Source organism: Musa acuminata, chromosome BXJ2-2 (genome assembly GCF_036884655.1).
Source record: "Musa acuminata AAA Group cultivar baxijiao chromosome BXJ2-2, Cavendish_Baxijiao_AAA, whole genome shotgun sequence".
Lineage (NCBI taxonomy): Eukaryota > Viridiplantae > Streptophyta > Magnoliopsida > Zingiberales > Musaceae > Musa > Musa acuminata.
This window is the reverse complement of record NC_088339.1, coordinates 29992835-30015828: the sequence shown is the minus strand read 5'-3', so window position 1 is coordinate 30015828 and position 22994 is coordinate 29992835. Positions and strand designations below refer to the sequence as shown.

Here is a 22994-nt window from a genome sequence, read left to right as displayed (position 1 = left end):
ATAGCTACGATAGTTGTTCTCAAACTCCTATTAAAGTCGGTGTACCTTCGTAAAGCTAATGCAGAACTTTGAGGCATCTCATATAGCTAAGTTCAGCACGCAGCTTCAGTACTCCACCTTGTAACTGTAGCGCGGAAAGGATCTCTTCGGAGGACGTACTGTTCTTCTAAGCTGGTAAACTCTGGTAAGAAGCTAATGGATACTTAGTTAAGATATCGAAAAGCTACCTGTTTATCTTCATTGCATGAATTCAGGATGAGAGCTTCTTTACATACGTTTTGCGTATTCCGTACACATCAAGTGTTTGCATGCTGAGATAATTAAGTTCTTCAGAATATACTCTTCTTCCTTTTCCATCGATCAAAATTGTCAGGCACACTTTTGTTGCAAAAGAGACAATATCTGCAACCCTAACCAAAACAAAGCCACAAAAGATTCATTCTGTAGTTAACTTTTCAGGTCCTTGGAAGAAGAAGTTGATGTTGGGGTGTGCAACAATTTCTTCACCTGATATCTTATGTTATAGCAATCACATAAAACTCAGTATTAAAAGCATATTCTCCTTGCACAATTCTCCATGAATGGTAGGAAAAAGTTGACCAAGCTTTCGTGGAATAGAAACTAATTTGATTGCAAAGAACTAACTAGCAAATAAATGAGTCTGGGCATGGGAAGCAGAATGTTAAAAAGTATGAGAAGTCTACATCATGTCTGAAGAAACGAATTCAAGTTGTTATCTATTATTCTCTTTCTACCTTCCTTTTTATTTGATGCACTGACAACAAAGGTAGTCAACTGGTGTCAAGAAGCTGGATCAAATTGCTTTCTAGAGATCTTCTTTCTTGTCGGTATATGTACACATCAATTTCTTTGATTAATCTAATCTTATCAGTCATATCTGCTTCAGATGCTAGATTTCACTTGTCTATATTAATCCAGCTCCAAATCTCTCTAAAAATCTGCCTCTAGGACAAATATTTACTCACCTTGCAACTTGTAGTAAATAAGCATTGATGTGAAAGAGGAAAGAGATACATATATGCATGCATTAATGTTTGATCTATCCAAATTTTGGATTGTGGGTGGAGGAAATGCGATTGATGGACATATAAGAGGTGGCAGGGAAGTCAATATGCAGTAAGTACCAGCAGCAATGAAGGTGTTCAGTAGGGAGGGAGGAAAAGAAAGAGTTGTGTGCAGTAGGGGATCGAAGGTGATGTGACCTGTCCCTCATCATCTCTTAAATCATCTCATTCTCTACTCTCATACGCCACCCCTCTCTCTCCCACAACACTGCCGCTGCTGCCGCTGCCACTACTGCTGCATCTCTAAACCTTTTGTCTCTACCGACAACAATCCAAGCGAAGTCTCTCCATCCCCATTTAAAGGGAAACAGTCGGTGGCAAGTCCTCGAGACCCCCAAGAGATCCAAACACCTTCAACACGGTTCAGCAACTGATGAGATCAGTGTTAGCCGCTGCAACTGTTCTCGTTATGTTATCAGCCATATGACTGGGTTGAAGTCAAATTTATTGTACTGATCAGGAAAGATACATCACGGCAACCAAAAATTGTCAGAGAGGCCGGAGAGGGTTCTGCTGGGTGTTGACCAGAATGCAGCGTTGTCTCTTGTTCGGAGATCCCATCGGGTTCTATGTGGGTTTGACCGAGATCTTCTTCGTTTGTGTTGGGAACCGTTCCTTGGATCGTACTCTGCTTTCTCTACATGTCTCTTGAACTGTCTCATGCACACTGACACACGCCCATGTACACCAAACGAGATCAACTATAGCTCCCATGAGAGTTCCTGCTCTTCATCTTGGATTGAGATCGAGTTGTGCCGACGGATTATAATTAGAATGTAAGAGGTTGCAAGAGCCCCATCCTGAGAGTATGGTGCAGCAAGAATCATAAGATCTCCAAAGCCCAGGGAGTGCATGAACACTAGAAATCACAGAGGAGGATTTAAATCACAATCTGACATCGATTACTATAGTCTGCTGAGTTGGGGTGGTAAAACAATATGCATCATTTGGATATCATCTGAAAGGGAAACAAAATTATGGACTGGTTTTAGTCCATATAATGTAATAATATAAACTATGATTACGATAGTATTTGCTCCTATAAGTATTTTTTCAGGAATAATTTATGAATACTGAAATATGTATTTATGAACAAGGAAACAACCTTATGTCGTAGCCACAGATCCTACAAGTCATATTTTAAGAAAGAAGAATGAAATCTATCAAAGAATGCATAGCGGCATGGTGGTAACGACGGCATCATATATATTTTGGGATGGGAAGTAAAAATGTAAGTAGTTCATTCAGAAAAGAAAAGAAAATTGAATGTGGGAATCCAAAAAGGATGACTAACTAATAAGATTTTAAAAATGAGAACGAAAGCAAATATATAAATAAAAAGAAACAATAATTATAACCTTAACCTCTATCATATTCTAATTTGCTGGCACTTCCATGAATCAAAATCTCAAAGCACGGAGGGAGCATGGCAACATTAACCTCTACATGCATGTCTTGGAACAACCAAAGATCTATAACACACGAGATTGTGTAATGCGCAGATAGGTTGATTCCTAAGCCTTGGAGCAATACAAAGCATACGGAAGCATGTTCATGATATATTAGTTTTCTTACAGCACGTGAATGCCCCAAGACAGCATGTACAAAGCCCAGAACATAGCCGGTAATAAAACATCAAACAAGTTAGGTTTACTGCGACTAGAGTTGCTCAAGTGGGGGAAACAAAAAAAGTTGATTCTTGGCTGCTTCAAAAGAGGAGACAAAAAGACTTTGCCGAAGCTCTTTAAATAGGTGAAAGATCTAAACCAAAAAAGAAGTCCCATACAAATCTAAGAATCGCCTATCAGGCGAAACTACTAACCGGATTTATGCTGCCAGCCAGCTTAGCTCAGAATAGCTGCCACGATAAACCTTGATGTCTTTTAAGGCATTGAGAGTTGTGTATATACATAATCAAAGAAAACCTCGCAAATAAGAAATCCACGGAGAAATATATATCTGACAGGCAGGCGTAGATAATGATAAAAGCCAAAGCAACACAACCCCCACATATGACAGGAAAAAAGTCTAGAAACTTCAATTTTTAATCGGTGTCATTCTGTATAAAAGATGAAATATGATTAAAGATGAACAGCATAGATTATGTCGTCCTTCAAGATGCACAAGTAAGGCACAGAGTGGTGGATCACACGTTGTCCCATTTCAATATGTTAAAATACATATTGATGATATAAATAGATCTACAGGAAGAATGATCATAATAAAATTTGCAAATGTCGAGGTCCCCATGAAGTCAACCAGTCACACCCAGCATTTTCCCTGCTACCAATAGCGAGAGGTAGATAATTATCCATCAAGAATCATGATGAAAAATTACTGAAGACAAAGGAGAATCCAATGACTAGAAAATAATTGTCGAATAGTTTGTCGTCCTCTACACATAAAGAGGACAATAAAAAAGCACAAGATCCTGACAGCATCTAGTTAAATGATACATTCTTATCAGCACGAGAAAGCAACTAATTGGAGATCACTGGCCCTCTCCAGATTCCTTCTTTGGAGTTTCCTTGATTTCATCAGCTCCATCCTCCTGTCAGGCAATAACTTGTTGGATGAGACACGATACAGCATCAACAGAGTTCAGCATCAACAAATCAGAGGAAGTATAACTGACCGTGATATCAGAGGTCCATAATGTCAAGTTGTCTCGGAGAAGCTGCATGATCAAGGTGCTGTCCTTGTATGATTCTTCTCCCAAGGTATCCAGTTCAGAAATGGCCTCATCAAAAGCCTGCAATTGACAATAAGTAAAATTTCCAAGAAATGTTTCAACTGAGTCAACCAAATTACCAGATCAACCCGCTGAGTTGGTAAGTCAGGAATCAAATGAAACTACGAATGTTTTAAAGACCATCATCAAACATGTCCCAAAGAAACCTAGGAACTTTGAGACTCGACAGAATGAATATGACCAATTGACAAACTGGCTTTGTGGACCAACTTTATTAGGTTATCAGGTTTGGGGAAGTAGCATTTATTTGGCAGAAGTGACCAGAACTCAAAATAAACATATACCGATCCATGTTCATATGTAAAATATGCAGGTACAAGTTTACATGTTCATGTGTAAAAATACATAAAAAAGTATTTAATTACTACTATGAAGTAATATGTGACAGATATTTACCAAATGAAATAACAAGAAACTCTATGCACATATTATGCATCTTCACAAGAAAGGAAGCAAACCACAAACTCCCAAATGACTGAGCGCATCTAGCATGCATATACTCGCACTTGCATAAACATTTATAGTAAATTACATTTATATTCAGGCAAAATAAATGAAAACTAACAAGGATAAGAAATTGGAACAACTAAAATCTTCATTTGGTCAATGTATTAAAAGCCAATTGACTCAAAGACAAGGTAATGGGTTTCATGTAGACCCAACCTTGTATACAATAATATAATTTTGCATGGAAGCAGTAAATAGAGCAATTTATAACAAGGATTTGTAAAGATGCCTCAAGAAGAATGCATCAGAAGTTAGGTCATAAGGCCGACAGTCGAGAAGACAGTAGAGTAAGGGTTAGCCAACCACAAAACAGAAGTTCATACTAAATAGCTCCTTACAAGGTTACAGCAACACCTTCTATAGGATAGATCCTGCACTCAGTAGGGTTCTCAATAATGAAATCTATCGAGGAAAAAAATATAATGAAATCTAAGTGAAAAGACCCTCTATTTAAATATATTATACTTCTACAAAATGCTATGACAAGTCATCTGTATCTTCAAAAGAATGATTCCAAAATGCACTGATAACAAAGACATAAACTGAAATAAGGCTCATATGCACAATTTAAAAATAAGAATGCATTATAAATAATCTAAAACAGTGACGTCAATCAGTCAATTTCAGAAAGATGAGAAAACTCAAACTCAGATTATAACTAGAATAATATGAACACTATTTAGATTAATACTTGACCGAGAATGAAGCTTAAATTGTTATTTATGCTTCAAACAATCATATCAACATGGCTATTTTTCATTGAAAATTATGGATCCACAGCTTGATCTTCAAAATGAAGTGTCGAAGTGCGATAATCTCTCTTATGATTATTTATTCTACAATACCATGTGTTTCAAGGTTAAAATATATATGCAAAACTAAGGATCACATCAAGTCAGATATGTAAGTAACCATTGGAGATTATATAATTCAGCAGGGATATTTGAAACAAACCTGCTTTGCAAGGCTGCAAGCTCGATCTGGTGAGTTAAGAATCTCATAGTAGAACACAGAGAAATTAAGTGCCAACCCAAGCCTTATTGGATGAGTCGGAGCCAATTCAGCTAAAGCAATATCCTGTTGAGTTTGCCAATTGTCAAATTTAAATGAAAACATACCAAAACATACTGAAAATTTTACATAAGAAAAATATGCGCTAAAAGAAAAAAATAATGATGCGAATAATTACAAATTTTATAACTATATACATATATGGTATATGAAGGAACATAAAAAAGATTTATGAAAACAAAGTTCAAAAAAATGAAATGGCTCAATGCAACATCTAGAATTAAAAAAAAAAAGAATAAATAGTAACTGGAGAGTGTTAAACAACCCTTCATCTGCAACACAGGCCCCATGATAGTTTATCCATAGATGAATTTTAATATAATATTATCGAGTGAAGTTAAATCCTCTAAGCCCTCATCGTGAATCCAAAGTACATTGGTTCTTTTCATTTCATTAATCCACCTCAGAAAAAGTTACCTTTAATATCTCTGTCTTCACTAATAATCTAATCCTAAAAAAAAATTATATCTTTGTTATTCCAGAACAAAGATGGCAATGATTGAAGAATCATCAGTAGGTTAAAACAATAATGTTGTGTACCTGTGCAGATTTGTAAGCCACAAGTGTGCTCTCAGCGGCTTCTTTCCTCTCAGCTCCAGTCTTAAACTCTGCCAGGTACCTAAGCACGATAACGTAACAAGATCATAACTACCAAACAAAAAAAATCTTCATTTTTGGTACAAATTTATTCTTCATATCAAAGAAAGACGTTTCCCCTAACCTGTGGTAGTCACCCTTCATCTTAAGGTAAAACACCTTGGACTCCGCAGAAGTTGCAGAGGGGACAAGGTGGGAATCAAGCAACTTCAGGATCCCGTCACAGATCTTGCTGAGTTCGGCCTCAACCTTGCCACGGTACTCCTTGATCAACGCGACGTGATCCTCGTTCCCACGGCTCTCCTCCTTCTGCTCGATAGAGGAGATAATGCGCCAGGACGCACGGCGAGCTCCGATCACGTTCTTGTAGGCCACCGAGAGGAGGTTGCGCTCCTCCACGGTAAGCTCCTCCTTGTTGATCGTCTTCACCACCTTCTCCATGAACTCAACCATCTCCTCGTACCGTTCCGCCTGCTCCGCAAGCTTGGCCAGGTACACATTCTCCTCGCGCGGCGACTCAACCGGAGACATTTCGGTAGATCTCTACGAAAGAACCTCTTCTGTGGTGAATTACAAGACCAGATCGACATCAAAATGTTTGCCCATCATCAGATCCCAGCCAAAATTTCAGCATTTATGTAGTTCCCAATCAAAAAGCAACAAACAAATCAAAACAAAAGCAAAAAAGGTATCATAAAACAGTTGATTCCAATCTGGAAACGGAAACAAATCAGATGCCCTATGGATCCATTTCATCTATTCGATTTAATTTTCAAGAAGACCTTTAACCCTACAAAAAGAAATCAGGCGTCAAACCGATTCACCAATACGTCCCCATACTCTCCCCCAGAAAATGGACTACTCGGATCTAACAATCAGGAACAGAAACTTGTAAACAAATCTGGCATAGAAGAGGGTATGGAATCGAAAGAAACGAACCGGCGATAAGTGGAATACCCTTCACCGAAGCGAGACGCTTAGGGCTCTGCTTTGTTGTCCACGATGGAGCTAAGCCGATCGATCGATCTTCATCTGTTGTTCGGGTTGGCGAAGGGTGTGGGGATCAGAAAAATACTTCTTCTACTCGTTCGTATATTACCCGCACAGATTCTAGCCGTCTCTCGTGATTAAAATTCAGTGTGGGGCCAGAGGGTTGTCCAATAAAAAGAGGGGTGTTAGTTTTCTGCTGGTTCATTTCGGGACGGAGGATCTAATACGTGGTCGGAGCAGAAAAGGGGCATCGGGTGGCCCGCTCACGAGTCCCGAGCTACGACGACCGCCCATCGCCTGGACCACGCGCACCACGGTCTGGTCGAGCCGCCCGATGCGGTGCTCCCCAATTGACCGGCACCCCGCGTCATCCGGGCAGTGGAAGAGAGAGAGAGGATCCCCCGTTCTGCCCTAAACACGGAAGACTAGTATCCCGAGTGCGGGTCTTGGCCCCCATGGCTCAAGATAACGTCATAGAGCTCCACGTGGGATCTCCGCAAGTGTTGGAAACCGAAGCGAATCTGATGATCGCGGGTTGTGGATGATCCGATATGATGATCATTTGGATACCCGAAATCAGTCCAGCCCAGCCCATAAACAAAATTACAGCCGGCACGGGCTATTAGCCCAACAATAGGACGTTCTCTCTCCTGTCCTGTCCCCCAAAACCCGAAGCGCTGCCGCGCACCGATCTCATGGCGGTAATAGAGTTCTTCCCGCCGCCGTCGCCGATCCCGTCGGCGACGCTGCACCCCGTTGTCCGCTTCAACATCTGTGACTGCTACGTCCGGCGCCCCGACCAGGCCGAACGCGTAATCGGGACCCTCCTTGGCTCCGTTTCCGACGGCGTCCTTGAGATCAAGAACTCCTACGCCGTCCTCCACAACGAGCCCGCCGACCAGGTGTGCCTCTTCCAATGTCGAATCTCGCTGCATAGTTGTGTGCATATATTCATATGTAGAGAAAGAAGTGGAGAAGAGAGGTTGGATAAAAGATTCACAAACTTAAATCTAAAATGAAGTCTACCGGCTTCATGACAACTCCTGATGAATTTAATTTCAGTACCTCCAAAAACGATCCAACGATTGTTTCTACACCTTCATGGTCAAGCATCAACTTAAAGTTGATGTTCTGGCAGTGTTCCATTGCGTGCCAAACATAATATCTTGAGTTCTCAATTGTGTTACGATCATCCATTTTTGAAAACCTTATGTCGCACAAACATTTTCAAGTATATTTTGCTGAAGATTTACTGATTTTGTAGTTGGGCACCTCAGCATTTCACTGTAGAATTTACAAGGAAATCTTAGATTAGTTTCACTTCCAAATCTACAGTGGAAACTCTGAATCAGTCTAATTATTCTGCATAAAACAAATTTACTTTAGCTTGATTGTAATAATCAAATGCGCAACATGTTGTATTAGAGCTGCTCTAAGTGATCTTCATTTTTACATCTAATTTATGATAGCAATCGATTATCTATTATTTGTTTGGATTTTAAAATTTAAAGTGAGATAAAATACACACCTCAATCTTGCTTCATGTTATTTTAATCTAGTTCCCAATAGTCTATCACTCAATGTTATTCTAATGATTTTCATTTGTTGGTAAACTTTCATTTTTCCTACATCTTAATTTGTCTTAATTTGTCTTCGACATGCTTGGCTCAGGTTGCATTAGATGTTGATTACCACAATAACATGTACATGTCCCACCTAAAGGTGAATCCCAAGGAAGTTACAGTTGGATGGTAAAATAACTCTTATCTTTTTGAACTGCCTTCCAATTCTTCACTGATCTATTTCTTTACTTGTACTCTTGTGACACTGACCATGTTTTTTTATGTGGCCATAGTTTATTTTCATCTAGCAATATTTAATAGTTTTGTTTAGCTACAACTAATTTCTTTAGTCGAGTAGGTTCTCTTTAACTTCAAAAACCTTGTTTTTGTGTGTTATTAGCTTTCTTTTTGCTTATTAGGTTAAAACATCAGATCTCTTAGTATCAATTATTTTTCCTTTTACAATCACTTTAGCTGGTTAGATATAGTAACAACTAATATCTTATTGGAATTGTTTCATAGTAATGTTTTAAATTTTGGCCTGAGGTACTTGCTGGCTGAGACAAATGATAATGTACCTTGTGCAGGTTTTCAACTGGCTTTGGTGTTTCTGGTGGGAGTGCATTGATACATGACTTCTATGTAAAAGAACTTAAAGAAGCTGTTAAATAATTTAAAGATACACAGAATATTCTTCCACCCATTCATCTTACAGTTGATACTGGATTAAGAAATGGACAAGCTTCCATAAAAGCTTATATACTTGTCAATTTGTCTCTTGGAGATAGGCCTCTTGCAGCGCAATTTCAAGAAATTCATCTTGATTTGAAGATGATTGAAGCAGAAAGAGTTGGATGTATGGGTTTTCTATGGATTGCTTTATATATATATCATATGTCTTTCTTTGTCAATGTTAGAAAGGGATGTCTTGATATAACTTGGTTGCTAGATATGCTTTGTTCTTCATACATGCTTATATTGCAGAACTAATAGGATAAACCTTTTTCCTGCCAACTCTTCTTTTTCTAGCAGGTCCTCTTTGTTAAAGTCTTTGTTGCAAAATGACCTTTATTCATGACAATCTGTGGAGGGAACATATTAAATCTTGGCTGCTGTGATCTTCATGTAAACATGTTTAGAAGAGATGAAGGGTTATAGGTTTATTTTTTATGTTTCAGGATTTATCTTTCAAGATGGTACATTGAACTGCATCAACTTGGCGCTTGTTCCATAAAAGAAAAAGTTGGAGAAATATTGACTCTATTTGACCAAATAAAGTCCTTGATCAAATACATCCTGCATAAACAAGCTTTTATATATGCTTGCACATATATGAACTGTCTTTGCTTTCATTTGATTGGAAATAACCTGCCATGGCATCCATGGATGTTTTGTCAGGAATTTGGTAGAGAAAAATTTGCGTGAAGCTCAACCAGCGGGTTTCACTCACATGATATTGTTTCTTTCATTCACATGATATCCATTTCAAGCTGTCTTTAATCAACATGATGTTTTTTCTCTATCTAGACTTATTGAACAAATTAAGCTGACCTTTATTTTGTACTTTTGATGTTTAAGACACATTTATTTTTTTAATTTGTCTCAATTTGATTCTTATGGTTTCTTTATCAAATGTATTTTAAGAGCTTGTAACTTATGCATCACAGTCAATGAGCTAAAAATTGACTGCTTTGCTTTTTGACTTGACAGCTGACATCTTAAAGACTACTGTTACTGACAAGCTCCCCAATGACTTGGAGGGAATGGAAGCTTCAACAAAGAGATTGTATTCTCTGATTGATGATATCTACAAATATGTAGATGATGTTGTGGTAACGGTCTCTATGATCTCTTTACCCTTCCTTGTTTGGTTTAGGACCTAAATGTGTTGTTGTACCTTTCAGGAGGGACGAGCGGCCCCAGATAATGATATTGGTAGATTTCTTGCCAATGAATTGGCTTCCGTTCTGAAAATTTCTGCAACTGATTTTGACAATGTTTTCAACAAAATAATTCAGGTGAAGGATTTCTATTGCAATTTTAAAAGATTTCTTTTGCACTTGCTTTCTTCATTGCTTATTTAAACCTTTTCTCTTCGGTACAGGATAATTTTGCATTGATTTACCTGTCAAGCCTCATTAGGACACAACTAAGCATGGTAGAGAAGCTGAACATGGCTGCTCAGATATTGTAACCTGTCCTCCAATTTTGCAAAGAGGCTGCTAGTTCTTTTGTGCTGTTTCAGCTGATATTGACTGCTCTTGGATTTTTTTTTCAGTGTGGTCGCCATCGATGGCCTTACAGTCAACATATGAGTTATTAGTGATAATTTTGTATTTTGTTTTCAACATTTTCAAGATCGGTTACCTCTCTGCCACAACTTTTGTAATGGATCATTTTAAGATTGTACCGAATGTGCTGGTTTCATGCCTATCATAACTAGCAAGCCATGACGTTCGGCATGTCTATTTTTTCTGTAATTTTCATGTTGAAGGTAAAATTGTTGTAGTGTTAGTATATATTTCATTAGGTCATGATGCTTTGTTTGATGGATCTAACACTTCATATGCTCATGATGTACGTATATACTTTAGGGAAGTGATTTAATCAATTAGTTCATATCGGATGCTCTAAACGTTTGGATTGTGACCGGGGGTATCTTTGCCCGATCAATGTGCGTCAAACATTTTTTGTCGAAGTATTTGACATTTTTAACTCAACAAGAGGTAGATCGGAATTTTTTTTTTTTTTTTGCCTGACAAGAGTAGCTCAAACTTTTTTTTGCCTAGATAGATTAAACAATTATTATTTGATCAAAGAGGATTAAACTTTTTTTTATTTAATAGTTGATGAGAATAGACCGGATATCTTTAATTTGAAAGTGGGTTGAATATTTTTTTTGGCTCAAGTGTATATCAAGTATTTTTTTGATCTGACAAGAATGGGTTATATTTTTTTGATTGTAAGTTGAGCACTTTTGTCCTACCAAAGTGTTGCTTGTTCTTAACCAGAGTACCAGATGGTAGAATTTTAATAATACTCAAGTTGTCTGATCTATTGTGTTTTGTCTTGATTATCAAACATTGTTGGACTTAACTCTGGTAGATTTTTATGACCTTGATTCTTGCACAGGCACAAGTTTATCTTTAGCATCATCTCGGTGTGATAATATCTAGATTAACTATGAAGTTAGTAGATGTTTTTGACTAATTAGGCTCCACATGTTGAGTTTCGATTAATCGTGATTGATGATCATGTGATTTTAAAGAGATTAATGTAATAGCATGATTCAAAATAATTGCGTACCTGTCAACTACCATGAAATGACATAAAGGAAAATGTACGCCAAGTTTCAGAAGTTTACGGGGATATACAGACATTAGTGATCAATACGAGAATAATCGTCTTAAGAGGGCTCTCTCTATATATGCCTACGCATTGCACTCTTCAGTTGCGTTGGTATTTTTGGTTTAGCTGCTTTCCGCGACCCGGCGTGAATGCGCCGGACGGAAAGCACACGAGTGGAAGCGAGTTCTTGAAGGTGGAGCGGTTCCTCGAAAGGCCACGCCGACCCCTTCCACCTCGCAGCCCATTCTCCGCCTCGATGGATTCAAGGGGAGAGGAGGCCGGCGTGAATCCGCCGGACGGGACACGCCCGGACATCTACGAGCTCTTCTGCCATTACAACGCCCTCTACTTCCGCGACGCCCTCGGCGCCTGTGCCCTCTCCTGGGCCTCCTCCTCGCCTTACCCCAGGTGACGGACAATGCTCTCTCTCTCTCTCTCTCTCTCTCTCTCTCTCTCTCTCTCTCTCCCGCCCCCAACACCCCGGGGCCCGAATCCTCGGACACGGCCTTAGTTGCTTCCCCTCTTCACTGGACTTACACTAACGTTGCCCTGTGCTCTGCTGTAGTGAGGTTTTGGAAGCATGGCAACACTAGAACGTTAGGGTTTGGAAGATTAAGGCGATTTGCAATGCATATGATTGTGATATACCAAGATATACAAGTACATTCATCGTGGATATTGAAATGATGATGGTGACATATGATTGGATTCATTGTTTGTTTTGGCCTCCGGTTTTCCTTTAAAACCTTGTCAGCGCCAATTTCTGTTTGATTAGCACTTTGGTTGTTTACTTTTTCTTTCTATTCATTTTGTTTTGATGGTCTTGCTCCTTTATTCCTTTTCCTTTTGTTTTGTGTTTATGGCTGTGTGTGTATGTTTATTTATAATTAACACTTGGAATTCGCTTCTCTGCTTGTTTACTATTGGTTTTTAGTGATATGGTGTGTAACAACTTTAATCAAGCCATCTACATACGAAAACAATGCAATTAAGATGAGTAAGTACTCACCGTTGTGCACAAAAGATAACCTTGACTTTTCTATGGAATGGAACTTTAACCATGTGGCCTAAATGATGCTTAGGTTCAAGTAGTAGCAGCAGATCCTTCATCTCTCAGTGTTGAGGCGGCTGTATGGAGTTACTAGAAAAAGATAGACTTGAAAAATATCTTCATTCAATAACAATTAGGTGTTGCCCCAACAAAAGATAAATGAGAGTTCGTCTAAGATGATCGTCTGAAATGATATGAACATTTTCAAAGTAGATTTGCAAATAGTGGGTCGATTGAGATTACTGATGTGAGGGAGGGGTAGAGGGTGGTATAACCAGATATATTTTATTACACAAAGCTTAATGACTAGAAAACATCTATTTACCCACCCCAATAATTGGGATATGATGGCTAAGTTTGTTTGTAACTATTTTTTATTTCCTCATATGGCACAATTGTGGTGCATCTCTTTCAGAAAGATGGTTGACTCGCATTGTGCTATGGTTACATATGTAGCTTCGACATGTAAGTTCTAAAGAAGAACCTCATTAACTTTTGGCATAAAGTTTTCATATAGATGCGTCCTCTAGTAATTATTTTTGGACTAGATGGCATCCTGCTTGATGTTTTGATAGTTTCCTTGCCAGTGACAAGAGATAAGTGGACACACACAAAAGCTTTATTAGATACAATAAAAAGAGATCTGACTGCTTTTGGCTTCACTAATGATATTGCCATAAACGATGCTCAATGATCGTACAAGATTTAGGGCACTAACCATAAATAGAAGGGACATTATGGGTTATTGCTGTTATTATTGTTGGTGGTGTTGTATGGTTTTCTGCTCAAGTTGGCCTTGAAGCTTTGCTTAACCGTATATAATAAAATGCTCATGTGATGATAAGAGTGTGCCTTCAATTAAAGTTGCGACGTTTTTAGACTATAAAAGGAAGTCCCAGATCATATGCAGGTGAATTCCAGTTAATGGATTTTATAGTACATGAAATTACTTGAAATATTTATTTTTGGTTCATAACATTACAAGATCAATGACCAAGTTTCTGTTCTTGCTTAATGCAGCTATGCTGCCTACTGTCACTATTATGATGGTGGCGGTTGTGAGATACACCTGTCTAAGCCCTTGTTGAAGACCTGCACTGCTTCTGATCTTAAAAATGTTTTACTACATGAGATGATTCATGCTTTCCTCTGGATTGAGTACAATAACAAGGATCACAGGTATATATTGGATTGTTTATAATGCAAATGCTGCTTTTACAGCTTTTATCATATCATATGCCTAAATCGCATACTTTGATTGAGCAGTGACCATGGTCCAAGTTTCCAGGATATGATGAATTCAATAAACTCCAACTCGGTTATAGATCCTCAGGTTTGTGATCATTATGGTTTGGTAGTACCTAGTGGTTTTGGACCACAGTTAATTTCTTTACCTACTACAGAGACCGATAGGAGGATACAACATCACGATCGATCATGGGTTTCAGAAGGACCATAATGATGATGGAGTTCACCAATGGATTGTAACACTAATTCTCTTTACTTTTCATTGAAACAAACTTGGTTGAAATTTGATCCATATATGATTTACGGAAATTTGATGGCATTCATGTGTCTTGGATGGCTGTTATCATTTCCTCCTGCAGTGTGAACTGTGTGGTGAGGTAATCTTGTCAACCACAAATAGAGGACCTTCAGCCGATGACTGCATCGAAAATGTGGGGCCTGATGCATTTTGTGACAACCCATTATGTCACTGGCATAGGTACTGCTATAGTTATGGGTTTCTTTACTACATTTTAAAAAAACAATGATGATGCATATTTTATGACTTCAATAGCTGCTATTTTAATAATGAAAAGTGGCAGATTAGATGCTGAAGCAGAAATTTAAAGATTGATGTTTAACCTTCTACAGAATCTATTGGTCTAATGTTATTAATTTATGGACTGGTTTTTTACTCCCATATTATCTGTCAGTACAATATTAATATTGATTTACTCTTGTTTTATTTCTCTTTTTAGTGATGTTTTCTTCGAACACCTGTTGTCAAGTATGATACTGATGCTCTGAAGCTTACATGCTTGCAACTGAGTTATAAAAAGAAATATTAATGATATTTTTAGGCATACGATAGGGAAACAATCATTTATTTTAATATAGAAAAATTATAAAAGTCTTAAATATCTTACTACAATTTAATAAAAGCCAGTTTGTGTTTAGAACTAATGAGATAGAACAAATGGAATATTTTGGCACAATCAAAGTATAATCCTGTAATCGATTTCAGTAATATAGTCAACTCTGTTGTTCACATTTATCATCGAAATTTTCACCATTTGTATGAAGGTTCGTAATATCGGTGCATACCGGTGTATCGACCAATGATCAGTACGGTACGTACTGAAGTGTATCGACGGTACACCCAAAAAACATTGAAAATAGCTCCAAAAATACTTGAAAAGTAAAAAAAAAATGATTAGTGTTTTTAAGTTGGAAATAAATTTAAATTTAGTGTAATTCTAGTGAAAATAATCTAAATTAGGAAAGAATAGTGATAAATATTTTTTTTTGGGCTTTGAGGAGTAGCTTTGTGGTACGTTTCAGACCATCCTGCCATTAATATTGAATTATCTACAAAGAAATGATTTGAATTTTTATATTTTTTTTATAAACAACTTAAACTTTAAGATTTAAATGAATCAAGTAATTGATCAATGAATATACCTGGTTCTACCGTCAAAACAAACGATGGGACTCCACGGGTAGTGGATCGAGGTCCTCGATCTTATGTGTCCGTATATCAATTTGATACGTTTGTTGAACCCAATCTTGAAATTGATCCCACGACATAGTATACTGATACATCGTATATCATTGGTGCATCAATGTAGTGATGATCGTAGTTTGATCATCGTGAATCACACGTGTCCGAGGCGACTCCTGAGGCAAGTATGATTATGGCATGTATTGGTGCGAAGCATGGAGATTGTCAGAACTTCTACTTTACCCATTATTCTATTGTTCTATATCATAAGATCAATCACCATACTACTGCTCAGAGAAGTATGACTAACTATCACCGTACTGTTATTGCCATAAGATTCTCCATGGTATGATGGCTGTGAATACGATGAGCTTCACTCTGTGGCTACGTCGAGTAGGCTTTATTGCATCTGCTCAAAATCATCCACTGTCTTCCCCTTCTTCCGTGTATAAACTTGACTAGTACCTCGTCGAGTTTTATGATATGATTCTTGGGTGGCATGTGTAAAATACTGCTTCTCGGTCCATTCACCACCCTCAAATTGTGTAGACAGGACCATTGACTCCCAAGCATTGCTATCATCATCAGTTGAGACACTGTTGTCCATGTCGCTGTCATGTCTCTGGATTGAGCGGGTTATTGAATGCGATTGAGAAGGTGTTTTGTCGCCTAACTCGATTCTTTCCAATGGCTACTGCCTTCCCCTTTGCGTTTGCCTTTGTCTTTGCACGTTGGGCGAACAACTGTGACGGTTGGGTGTCTCTAGTTTCTAGAGCAATTTGACTCAATGTTGTTCGGCTCCTTCCGCCACTTTTTGATTAAAGGGGATCTTCTTCTTAATCCTTTCAAATTTGATCCAATCCATAAATAATAGCTTTGTTGAGTTTAGGAGAGTGAAAATGTGAGAATGAGAGAGAGATATGAGTGAGAATGAGTTTAAGAGAGTGATATGAGTTTAAAAAAGGGAGAGGAAAGGGTTTTAAAACCTTTTCCTATGGTTCAAACAGTCAATTTGACGGTTTAAAATAAGGCGATCTCAGCTCTTGATCAGTAACGGTTGTATTTTGAACGTTAACGCCTAGTACAAACCTCATATCGCCCGATACGATGTCAGATTATGGTACCACCTAATAGAGGGCGGTTCAAATACCAGTCCCTTGTCGAATCGGTACGTATTGCCCATACCGAGCGGTATGGGTCGATACGGCGAACCCTGATCTGTACTAAGTGTAGGTAGGAGAGTTGCATTATACAGCCAACAGCCAACAGCCAACATAAACTTTGTTAGATCTTAAGACCTGATAAAAGTTTATTGGAAATGACAAGAAGAAACTTGTACACTCTTAACTTGGCATTGTTATAAAATATTTTATTAAAACCCAAGCCTGGGTCAATTCTGATAAGCTTGCTTTATACTTTATAGTATATTATAGGGTATATGGCTCAACAACATCAAAGAAACCATATAATTAGTTGTATATAGACTTGCACTCTCCTGACCTGATACTCAATTAGGCAAAAAATGTTCAATGTGCATATCTCACTTGTCCGTTGTGTATCAATGATTTTTTCTCTTCATTTTCCAATTTTGGATATTGATGGAACATATCTGAAGTTAAACCCATGCAGATTCAATATGTATCGTTGCCTAATAAATGTCAATTATGGTCATACTTGCAGTTTTGCAATACCCAAGATTTTGGCACTGGTGATGGCACCAAAAACTGAGTAGATATTAAATAAATGTAATCAAGCCCCAAGCCATTTCTTTTTAGTTCAATATGAAATATTTGCTAGGATTGGAAATCTTAAATGCAAATGGATAATTAGACAAGGGTAAGACATTAGGATCTCTATCTGATGTAGATAACGGAAACTTTTTAGTAGATATATGTAAAAGGAAATAGCTCCCATCACCACTTCTTTCCATTATTGTTGTATTACTGCTAAACAGTTTATGGTACCTTTTTAGCTTTGTTTATACTGCTGGTGTTGACAAAATGATACATCTGTCCTTTTGCTTGTAATTTTTTGCATATGTTTTCCTGTGCTATTTGTTGATTTGATGATATTGAAGTTATTGGATTTTTTATTATGAATTTTAGGATAATCTACACTTTCAGCATATATATATATATATATATATATGTATATATATATATGTATATATATGTATATATGTATATATATATATATATATAATTTATGGAAACATCCCTTTCGGTGAAAGGAGACAGAAATTCAGAAGCAATCACCAGCATGTGCCTTTCAAATTTTTAAAGACACAATTATGACGTGGCTAGAATTACTTATTATGTCTTAATGATTGTAGTTTTAGGCAAAAAGTTGAAGATAGAAGCAGGATCAGGAATCTGGACTACTTATTATAACTTTGGCATATGCTGTCTACCTTATGTTTGCAGTTAACAGCCAGCGGCTCAGTTACCAGCTTAATATTATCTTCAAATTTTGTAGTCAATGGATTGATACCTTACAGGAAAATGTGACAATAATACCTTCTGCTAGGTTGCTCTTTTATAGGTGCTGATATTGCTCATCATTTCAGCAACCTTTTTTTCTTAACAGTTACTTCAGGTTTCTGCCTTGAATAGCTCATGAGGTTCTTGCTCTGGATTTTGCAGCCATAACAAGCAGTGCAGTGGTAGATACTCTAAATGTGGGCCACCTGAATGTTACGGTGACAAAACTAGTTCAAGAGGTCAGACATTAATCAAGCCATATGTATCAGTTCTTTTTTCCCTTAATTTTTTTGACATTGGGACAAAGAAAATAGAAAATAAATATTTGTTCCCCAAAAGTTATTTATATAAATAAAATCCTGCCTTTGATTTTGTCTGAGGCAACTTGAATACAAATTTTGATGGATTTAATAGTGCCAATCATAGATTATTTCTGTTTCAAAATTTTGATTATCATTTATTTAAACCAGTATTCACTTTTATTAATGCTTATTACAATCAATTTTTAAAACAAATCACTTCTAATGAACATTTTCTATTATTCTTTTCAGGCAAACAAGAGTGTCATGAGAACAGGACTGAAAAATTGCCCCATCTAGCTGGACAGACCAAACAAAGATTACATAAAACAGGACAAAAGAAGGATAAGCACAATGGCCAAAAAAATAATTTAGCCAAGTATTTGCTGCCTTCAGGTGATGCAACTCAAAGTTCAGCGAATACTTCTTCCTCTAGAGATGATTCTTGCAAGGAAATTAATTTTGAACAGTTGAAACGCAACCCAGAAATGCAGTGCACTGTGGCAGCAGGAGGCCGTAAACGAAGAAAAAAATGTGTTTCCAAGAAGCATGTTTCTACTCGCCCAAAAAGAAGAAAGCTGACAAGATGTGACAACAAATGCACAGTTGTAATTGAATGGTTGGGCTTATTCGAAGATGAGGAAGCTGAAGATGACTCAGAACCTCTGGTAAATAAAAGGTCAGAGAGGAGGAAGAAGCAAAAGCTACTGAGTGGTATTAAGGATTGAAATGCGCAAACTGAAGTTATCTATCATGCCACCTCCTTTCAGATGGGTTGCAGCAGAGATGACAGAGATAAACATGCTATAGATGAGCAAGAGAGACATCTGATTTTGAGCAACAATCATCTGACAGGAAGCCTTGAAATACATGCTAAGGACTGGCACACCATGAAAGCTGCATCCAAAGATGAGATTGGTTGCCTTCCCAACCGGCTGATGATGTGCTCCCAGAATGCAGTGTAACTGGATATATGGATGTTAAGATGTATGATGACTCCTTCGAAATCACTGGTTATTGTGGATATCTCAGATGGCTAGTGGCATAAATTTCCTCCGAATTTGTGGTATCTTCTTCCATCTGCATCTATTTGCACTAGGAAACACAGTACATATGCTTGCAAGCTCATTTTAAGCTGTGCACGAGGCTCACAAGGCTCCTGTAATATATAGAATCTGGAGAGGATTGATTAGTATGGGAAACCTTAAGCTTGCCAGCAGAAAGACTATGATGTCAAGATTCATTCTCTTAGTAAGCATCCCAAGTAACTTAGCCAAACAAATACAGGCACTAAGATCTCTGGGCAGCAGGAAATTATACCTTCTTCCTATGTGGTTTTACTTCCACGTGCCATAAGAGAATATGATTCTAACATCAATTGTAGTGTTTTTTTTTTCCTTTCTAATTTAGGACGATTTTAGAGCAATTATTCGTCAAGATAAATATGTTTGAAATCAAGAGAATATGATTTCCTTCAAACGATCTTAAATTTTAATATGACCATATCTCATTTCATGCATCCAATTTGCATCATCGTCATATCTTATTACCATCCTTGGCACTAAATTTACCGATGCATGTACCCAAAATATAGGCAAAAGGCAGCCAGAGACAAACTTATGAAGTTCTATTTTGCCTTCATGTCTTTATTACGAGAAGGAACATCGCCCCAAACGATTTCAGTAATATTAACTCGTAATATTAACTCGTAATATTACCGAAATCGTCTGGGGGCGATGTTACTTCTTTGCTCACCTGCTCGCTGGTCTTAAATGTGATATCATCGTCGAGATCATTTACAGTTTCTTGAGCACAAGATGAGAATACAAGCATTATTCGGAACCGTTCCATCGCATCTTTCAAGACTTTCCAACCTTGTGGTGTCCAACGTATGAAGCCGCACATTGTTTTCGTCATTGATGAGAGACGAATTTTCGGATGCATTGTATCCACGTTGTTGAATCTTGTTAGGAGAAGGCTAGCAGTGCTTGTGAGTACATACCATAAATGCCTTGCAAATTTGGTTTTACTTTGGGCAGATTCCAATTCAATCTCACCTCTTCTTCCGTGCATAAATCATGGTCTTCATGAGGAGGAGGATTATTCGCGCTGTCTCCCACCGTTGATCGACTCCAGAATCCACAGTGCGAGTTCCAAGCTTGGCGCAGCGGCTGCCACAAGCTGAGCCTCCTCCTCTTCCCTGCTCGAAATGACCGACCTAACGGCCATGAGCTACGGCAACCGGAAACCTCACTTCGTCTTGGTTCCTCTCTTTGCCCAAGGCCACATGATCCCCATGATCGACCTGGCTCGTCTTCTCGCGCTCCAAGGGGTGGCCGTCGACGTCGTGACCACCCCCCGCAACACCGCCCGGTTCAAGGACATGATCGATCGTGCAAACGCGGCTGGCCTGCTGATTCGATTTATCGAGTTCCAGTTCCCCTGTACCGAAGTTGGTTTGTCGGAGGGCTGCGAGAACGTCGACCTCCTCCCGTCTGGGGATCTCGCCAAGACCTTCATTGCGGGGTTGAGCATACTGCGAGAACCATTGTTGCTCCACCTCCGTCAGCAGTGCTCGAAGCCAAGCTGCATCATCTCCGACGCATGTTGTCCGTGGACGAGTGAGGTCGCTCGTGAGCTGCGCGTGCCTCGCTTGGTATTCCACGGGCCCTCCTGCTTCTTCCTCTTGTGCACTCATAACGTGAGCAAGCACAATTCCGGTGGCCATTTAGCTAATGAATTCGAGCCCTTCCTCGTGCCCGGCTTCCCTCACAAGCTGGAGGTCGTGAGAGCCCAATGTTTGAAGTTCTTCGAATTGCCAGGATGGGAGAAACTTTTCGCCGAGGTGGCGGAGGCTGAATCCATGGCCGATGGGTTTGTGATAAACAGCTTTCGCGAACTTGAGGCCGCCTACATCGATGGCTACCAGAAGGCGCTCGGGAGGAAGGTTTGGGCTCTAGGACCAGTCTGCCTCTCCATCAAGGAGACCGGCGACAAGGTCACGAGAGGGAACAAGATGAACGTGGACGAGAACTACATTAGGAACTGGCTGGAAGCCAAGGAGACGGGATCCGTCATCTACGTTAGCTTCGGAACCATGGTGAGCCACAGCGCTTCTCATCTGATCGAGATAGGACTCGGCCTGGAGGCGTCGAAGAGGCCATTCATCTGGGTGATCAAGGAGAAAGAGATGTGGCCCGAGGTGGCGAGATTACTGTCCGACGGATTCGAAGAGAGAACGAGCTCGAGGGGCTTGATACTGACGGGTTGGGCGCCGCAGGTGCTGATCCTGTCACATCCCTCCGTGGGAGGATTCATGACGCACTGCGGGTGGAACTCGACGCTGGAGGCGGTGTCGGTGGGAGTGCCGATGATAACATGGCCGCACTTCTTCGATCAGTTCCTCAACGAGAGGCTAGTGGTCGAAGTTCTACGTGTCGGGGTGGCGCTCAAGTTCAACATGTTTATTCGTCGTATTGCCGATGATGCGGAAGGTCTGATCACCCGGGAGGACGTAGAGAAGGCGGTCACGGAGCTGCTTGATGGAGGAGCGGAAGGAGAAGAGAGGCGGAAGAGGGCCAAGGAGCTGGCGGAGAAGGCCAAGAAGGCAATGAATGGAGGTTCGTCGTGCGAAGACTTGACGCTCATGATCCGACATGCTCTGGAGCGTGCAGGCGAGGCTTCGGATGCACAGGAGCCCTAATTAACGTCCTGAAACCGGCAGTTATGTGATACTTAGAATACAGCTACTGTCGACTCTAACATACGGACTAAATCTTTACTTCATTAGTATCTTCATTGATATTTATATTTGAATTTGAATATGAAATCTATCACTTATCTTTTCTTAATATGAATAGTCTATCTTTCCTACACATCCATCCCTTGGCGGTGCATCAACGAATCTTTATGTTGTGATCATTCCGGCATAGGGAGCCATAGCCATGCCATCTTTTGAATCTCAGGAGAACATAACATGCAATTTTCTCTGCCAAAGACACCATCATAAAACATTTCACTAAGCTCAGACCTAGCAGCTAGCTCCAACAAATCATGGAAACATAAAATCTTGGAGCATTTGATAATCTAGTGTGTGATAGATACTCAAATTTGATGCTTAATTAATCAAATATGAGGAAATATTTGGTAACATATTGACACATGTATCCATAGAGAAGAACTATGGTAGGCCACAAAGATCGTGATCTCGAAGGTAGGTGTGAGTAGAAAGACATGAGATCCATTCACAAGTGTGATCTAAGGATTAGTCCTCACAACCTTCGCTCTTACATTCTTGCACATCGAATAGCTCCTTCCCTCTTCGAGTATAAGCAAATTATTAATGTTTCTCTTATATATATATATATATATATGAGAGAAATATATGATATCTCTATTAGTTTGACGTGATTCAATTCTATATGTGAAAATTGGATGAGGTATCATCAAGGTGGTTGTGTCGATATCCTTCAAGAGATTTGTATAAAGATCAGGAGTTGATTTTCTAACTTGGTCAAGCTAAAT

The 22994-nt window shown here is 38.9% G+C and overlaps 4 protein-coding genes across 10 annotated transcripts; 3 read left to right on the top strand and 1 right to left on the bottom strand.

Moving 5' to 3' along the window:
• Positions 1-3423: 3423 nt before the first annotated feature.
• LOC103975411 (14-3-3-like protein) lies at positions 3424-7102 on the bottom strand. Of its 5 annotated transcripts, none has more exons than XM_009390368.3 (6): positions 6970-7102; positions 6137-6572; positions 5956-6034; positions 5299-5421; positions 3721-3837; positions 3424-3636 (listed from the first exon to the last, which is right to left on the bottom strand). In XM_009390368.3, the coding sequence occupies exons 2-6, from the start codon at positions 6541-6543 to the stop codon at positions 3577-3579; spliced, it is 786 nt and encodes a 261-aa protein (XP_009388643.1). In that variant the 5' UTR covers positions 6544-6572; positions 6970-7102; the 3' UTR covers positions 3424-3576. The 5 variants fall into 5 exon arrangements, with proteins under 5 accessions (XP_009388643.1, XP_009388642.1, XP_064952674.1 ...); XM_009390367.3 differs by having other exon boundaries at positions 6952-7093; XM_065096602.1 differs by lacking the exon at positions 6970-7102 and adding an exon at positions 6807-6875.
• A 568-nt stretch (positions 7103-7670) lies between these two features.
• LOC103975412 (eukaryotic translation initiation factor 3 subunit F-like) lies at positions 7671-11078 on the top strand. The gene is made up of 6 exons (XM_065096601.1): positions 7671-7904; positions 8674-8753; positions 9152-9420; positions 10275-10396; positions 10469-10582; positions 10669-11078. Exons 1-3 carry the CDS (start codon positions 7698-7700, stop codon positions 9234-9236), a joined length of 372 nt encoding a protein of 123 aa, XP_064952673.1. The 5' UTR covers positions 7671-7697; the 3' UTR covers positions 9237-9420; positions 10275-10396; positions 10469-10582; positions 10669-11078.
• A 932-nt stretch (positions 11079-12010) lies between these two features.
• Positions 12011-19530, top strand: LOC103975413 (uncharacterized). 3 transcript variants are annotated; one of them, XM_009390374.3, is made up of 8 exons: positions 12011-12320; positions 13984-14142; positions 14230-14296; positions 14367-14447; positions 14571-14689; positions 18334-18410; positions 18723-18866; positions 18957-19530. In XM_009390374.3, the coding sequence occupies exons 1-8, from the start codon at positions 12169-12171 to the stop codon at positions 19196-19198; spliced, it is 1041 nt and encodes a 346-aa protein (XP_009388649.2). In that variant the 5' UTR covers positions 12011-12168; the 3' UTR covers positions 19199-19530. The 3 variants fall into 3 exon arrangements, with proteins under 3 accessions (XP_009388649.2, XP_064952672.1, XP_009388648.2); XM_065096600.1 differs by having other exon boundaries at positions 18965-19043; XM_009390373.3 differs by having other exon boundaries at positions 18723-19530.
• Positions 19531-20697: 1167 nt separating this feature from the next.
• Positions 20698-22173, top strand: LOC103976235 (UDP-glycosyltransferase 73C6-like). The gene has a single exon (XM_009391447.2). The coding sequence runs from the start codon at positions 20698-20700 to the stop codon at positions 22171-22173; it is 1476 nt and encodes a 491-aa protein (XP_009389722.2).
• The last annotated feature ends 821 nt before the right edge of the window (positions 22174-22994 follow it).

What these genes read in the sequence shown, in the direction of transcription:
- LOC103975411 (XM_009390368.3), bottom strand. Translation starts at nt 6,543, where the DNA reads ATGTCTCCGGTTGAGTCGCCGCGCGAGGAGAATGTGTACCTGGCCAAG. An exon ending in TGGCTTACAAATCTGCACAG is followed by an intron (nt 5,422 to 5,955) that starts GTACACAACATT and finishes CAAACTCAACAG; the next exon opens with GATATTGCTTTAGCTGAATT. An exon ending in TATGGACCTCTGATATCACG is followed by an intron (nt 3,637 to 3,720) that starts GTCAGTTATACT and finishes ATTGCCTGACAG; the next exon opens with GAGGATGGAGCTGATGAAAT.
- LOC103975412 (XM_065096601.1), top strand. Translation starts at nt 7,698, where the DNA reads ATGGCGGTAATAGAGTTCTTCCCGCCGCCGTCGCCGATCCCGTCGGCG. An exon ending in ACAACGAGCCCGCCGACCAG is followed by an intron (nt 7,905 to 8,673) that starts GTGTGCCTCTTC and finishes TGCTTGGCTCAG; the next exon opens with GTTGCATTAGATGTTGATTA. An exon ending in AAGGAAGTTACAGTTGGATG is followed by an intron (nt 8,754 to 9,151) that starts GTAAAATAACTC and finishes TACCTTGTGCAG; the next exon opens with GTTTTCAACTGGCTTTGGTG.
- LOC103975413 (XM_009390373.3), top strand. Translation starts at nt 12,169, where the DNA reads ATGGATTCAAGGGGAGAGGAGGCCGGCGTGAATCCGCCGGACGGGACA. An exon ending in TCCTCCTCGCCTTACCCCAG is followed by an intron (nt 12,321 to 13,983) that starts GTGACGGACAAT and finishes TGCTTAATGCAG; the next exon opens with CTATGCTGCCTACTGTCACT. An exon ending in TACAATAACAAGGATCACAG is followed by an intron (nt 14,143 to 14,229) that starts GTATATATTGGA and finishes TTGATTGAGCAG; the next exon opens with TGACCATGGTCCAAGTTTCC.
- LOC103976235 (XM_009391447.2), top strand. Translation starts at nt 20,698, where the DNA reads ATGAGCTACGGCAACCGGAAACCTCACTTCGTCTTGGTTCCTCTCTTT.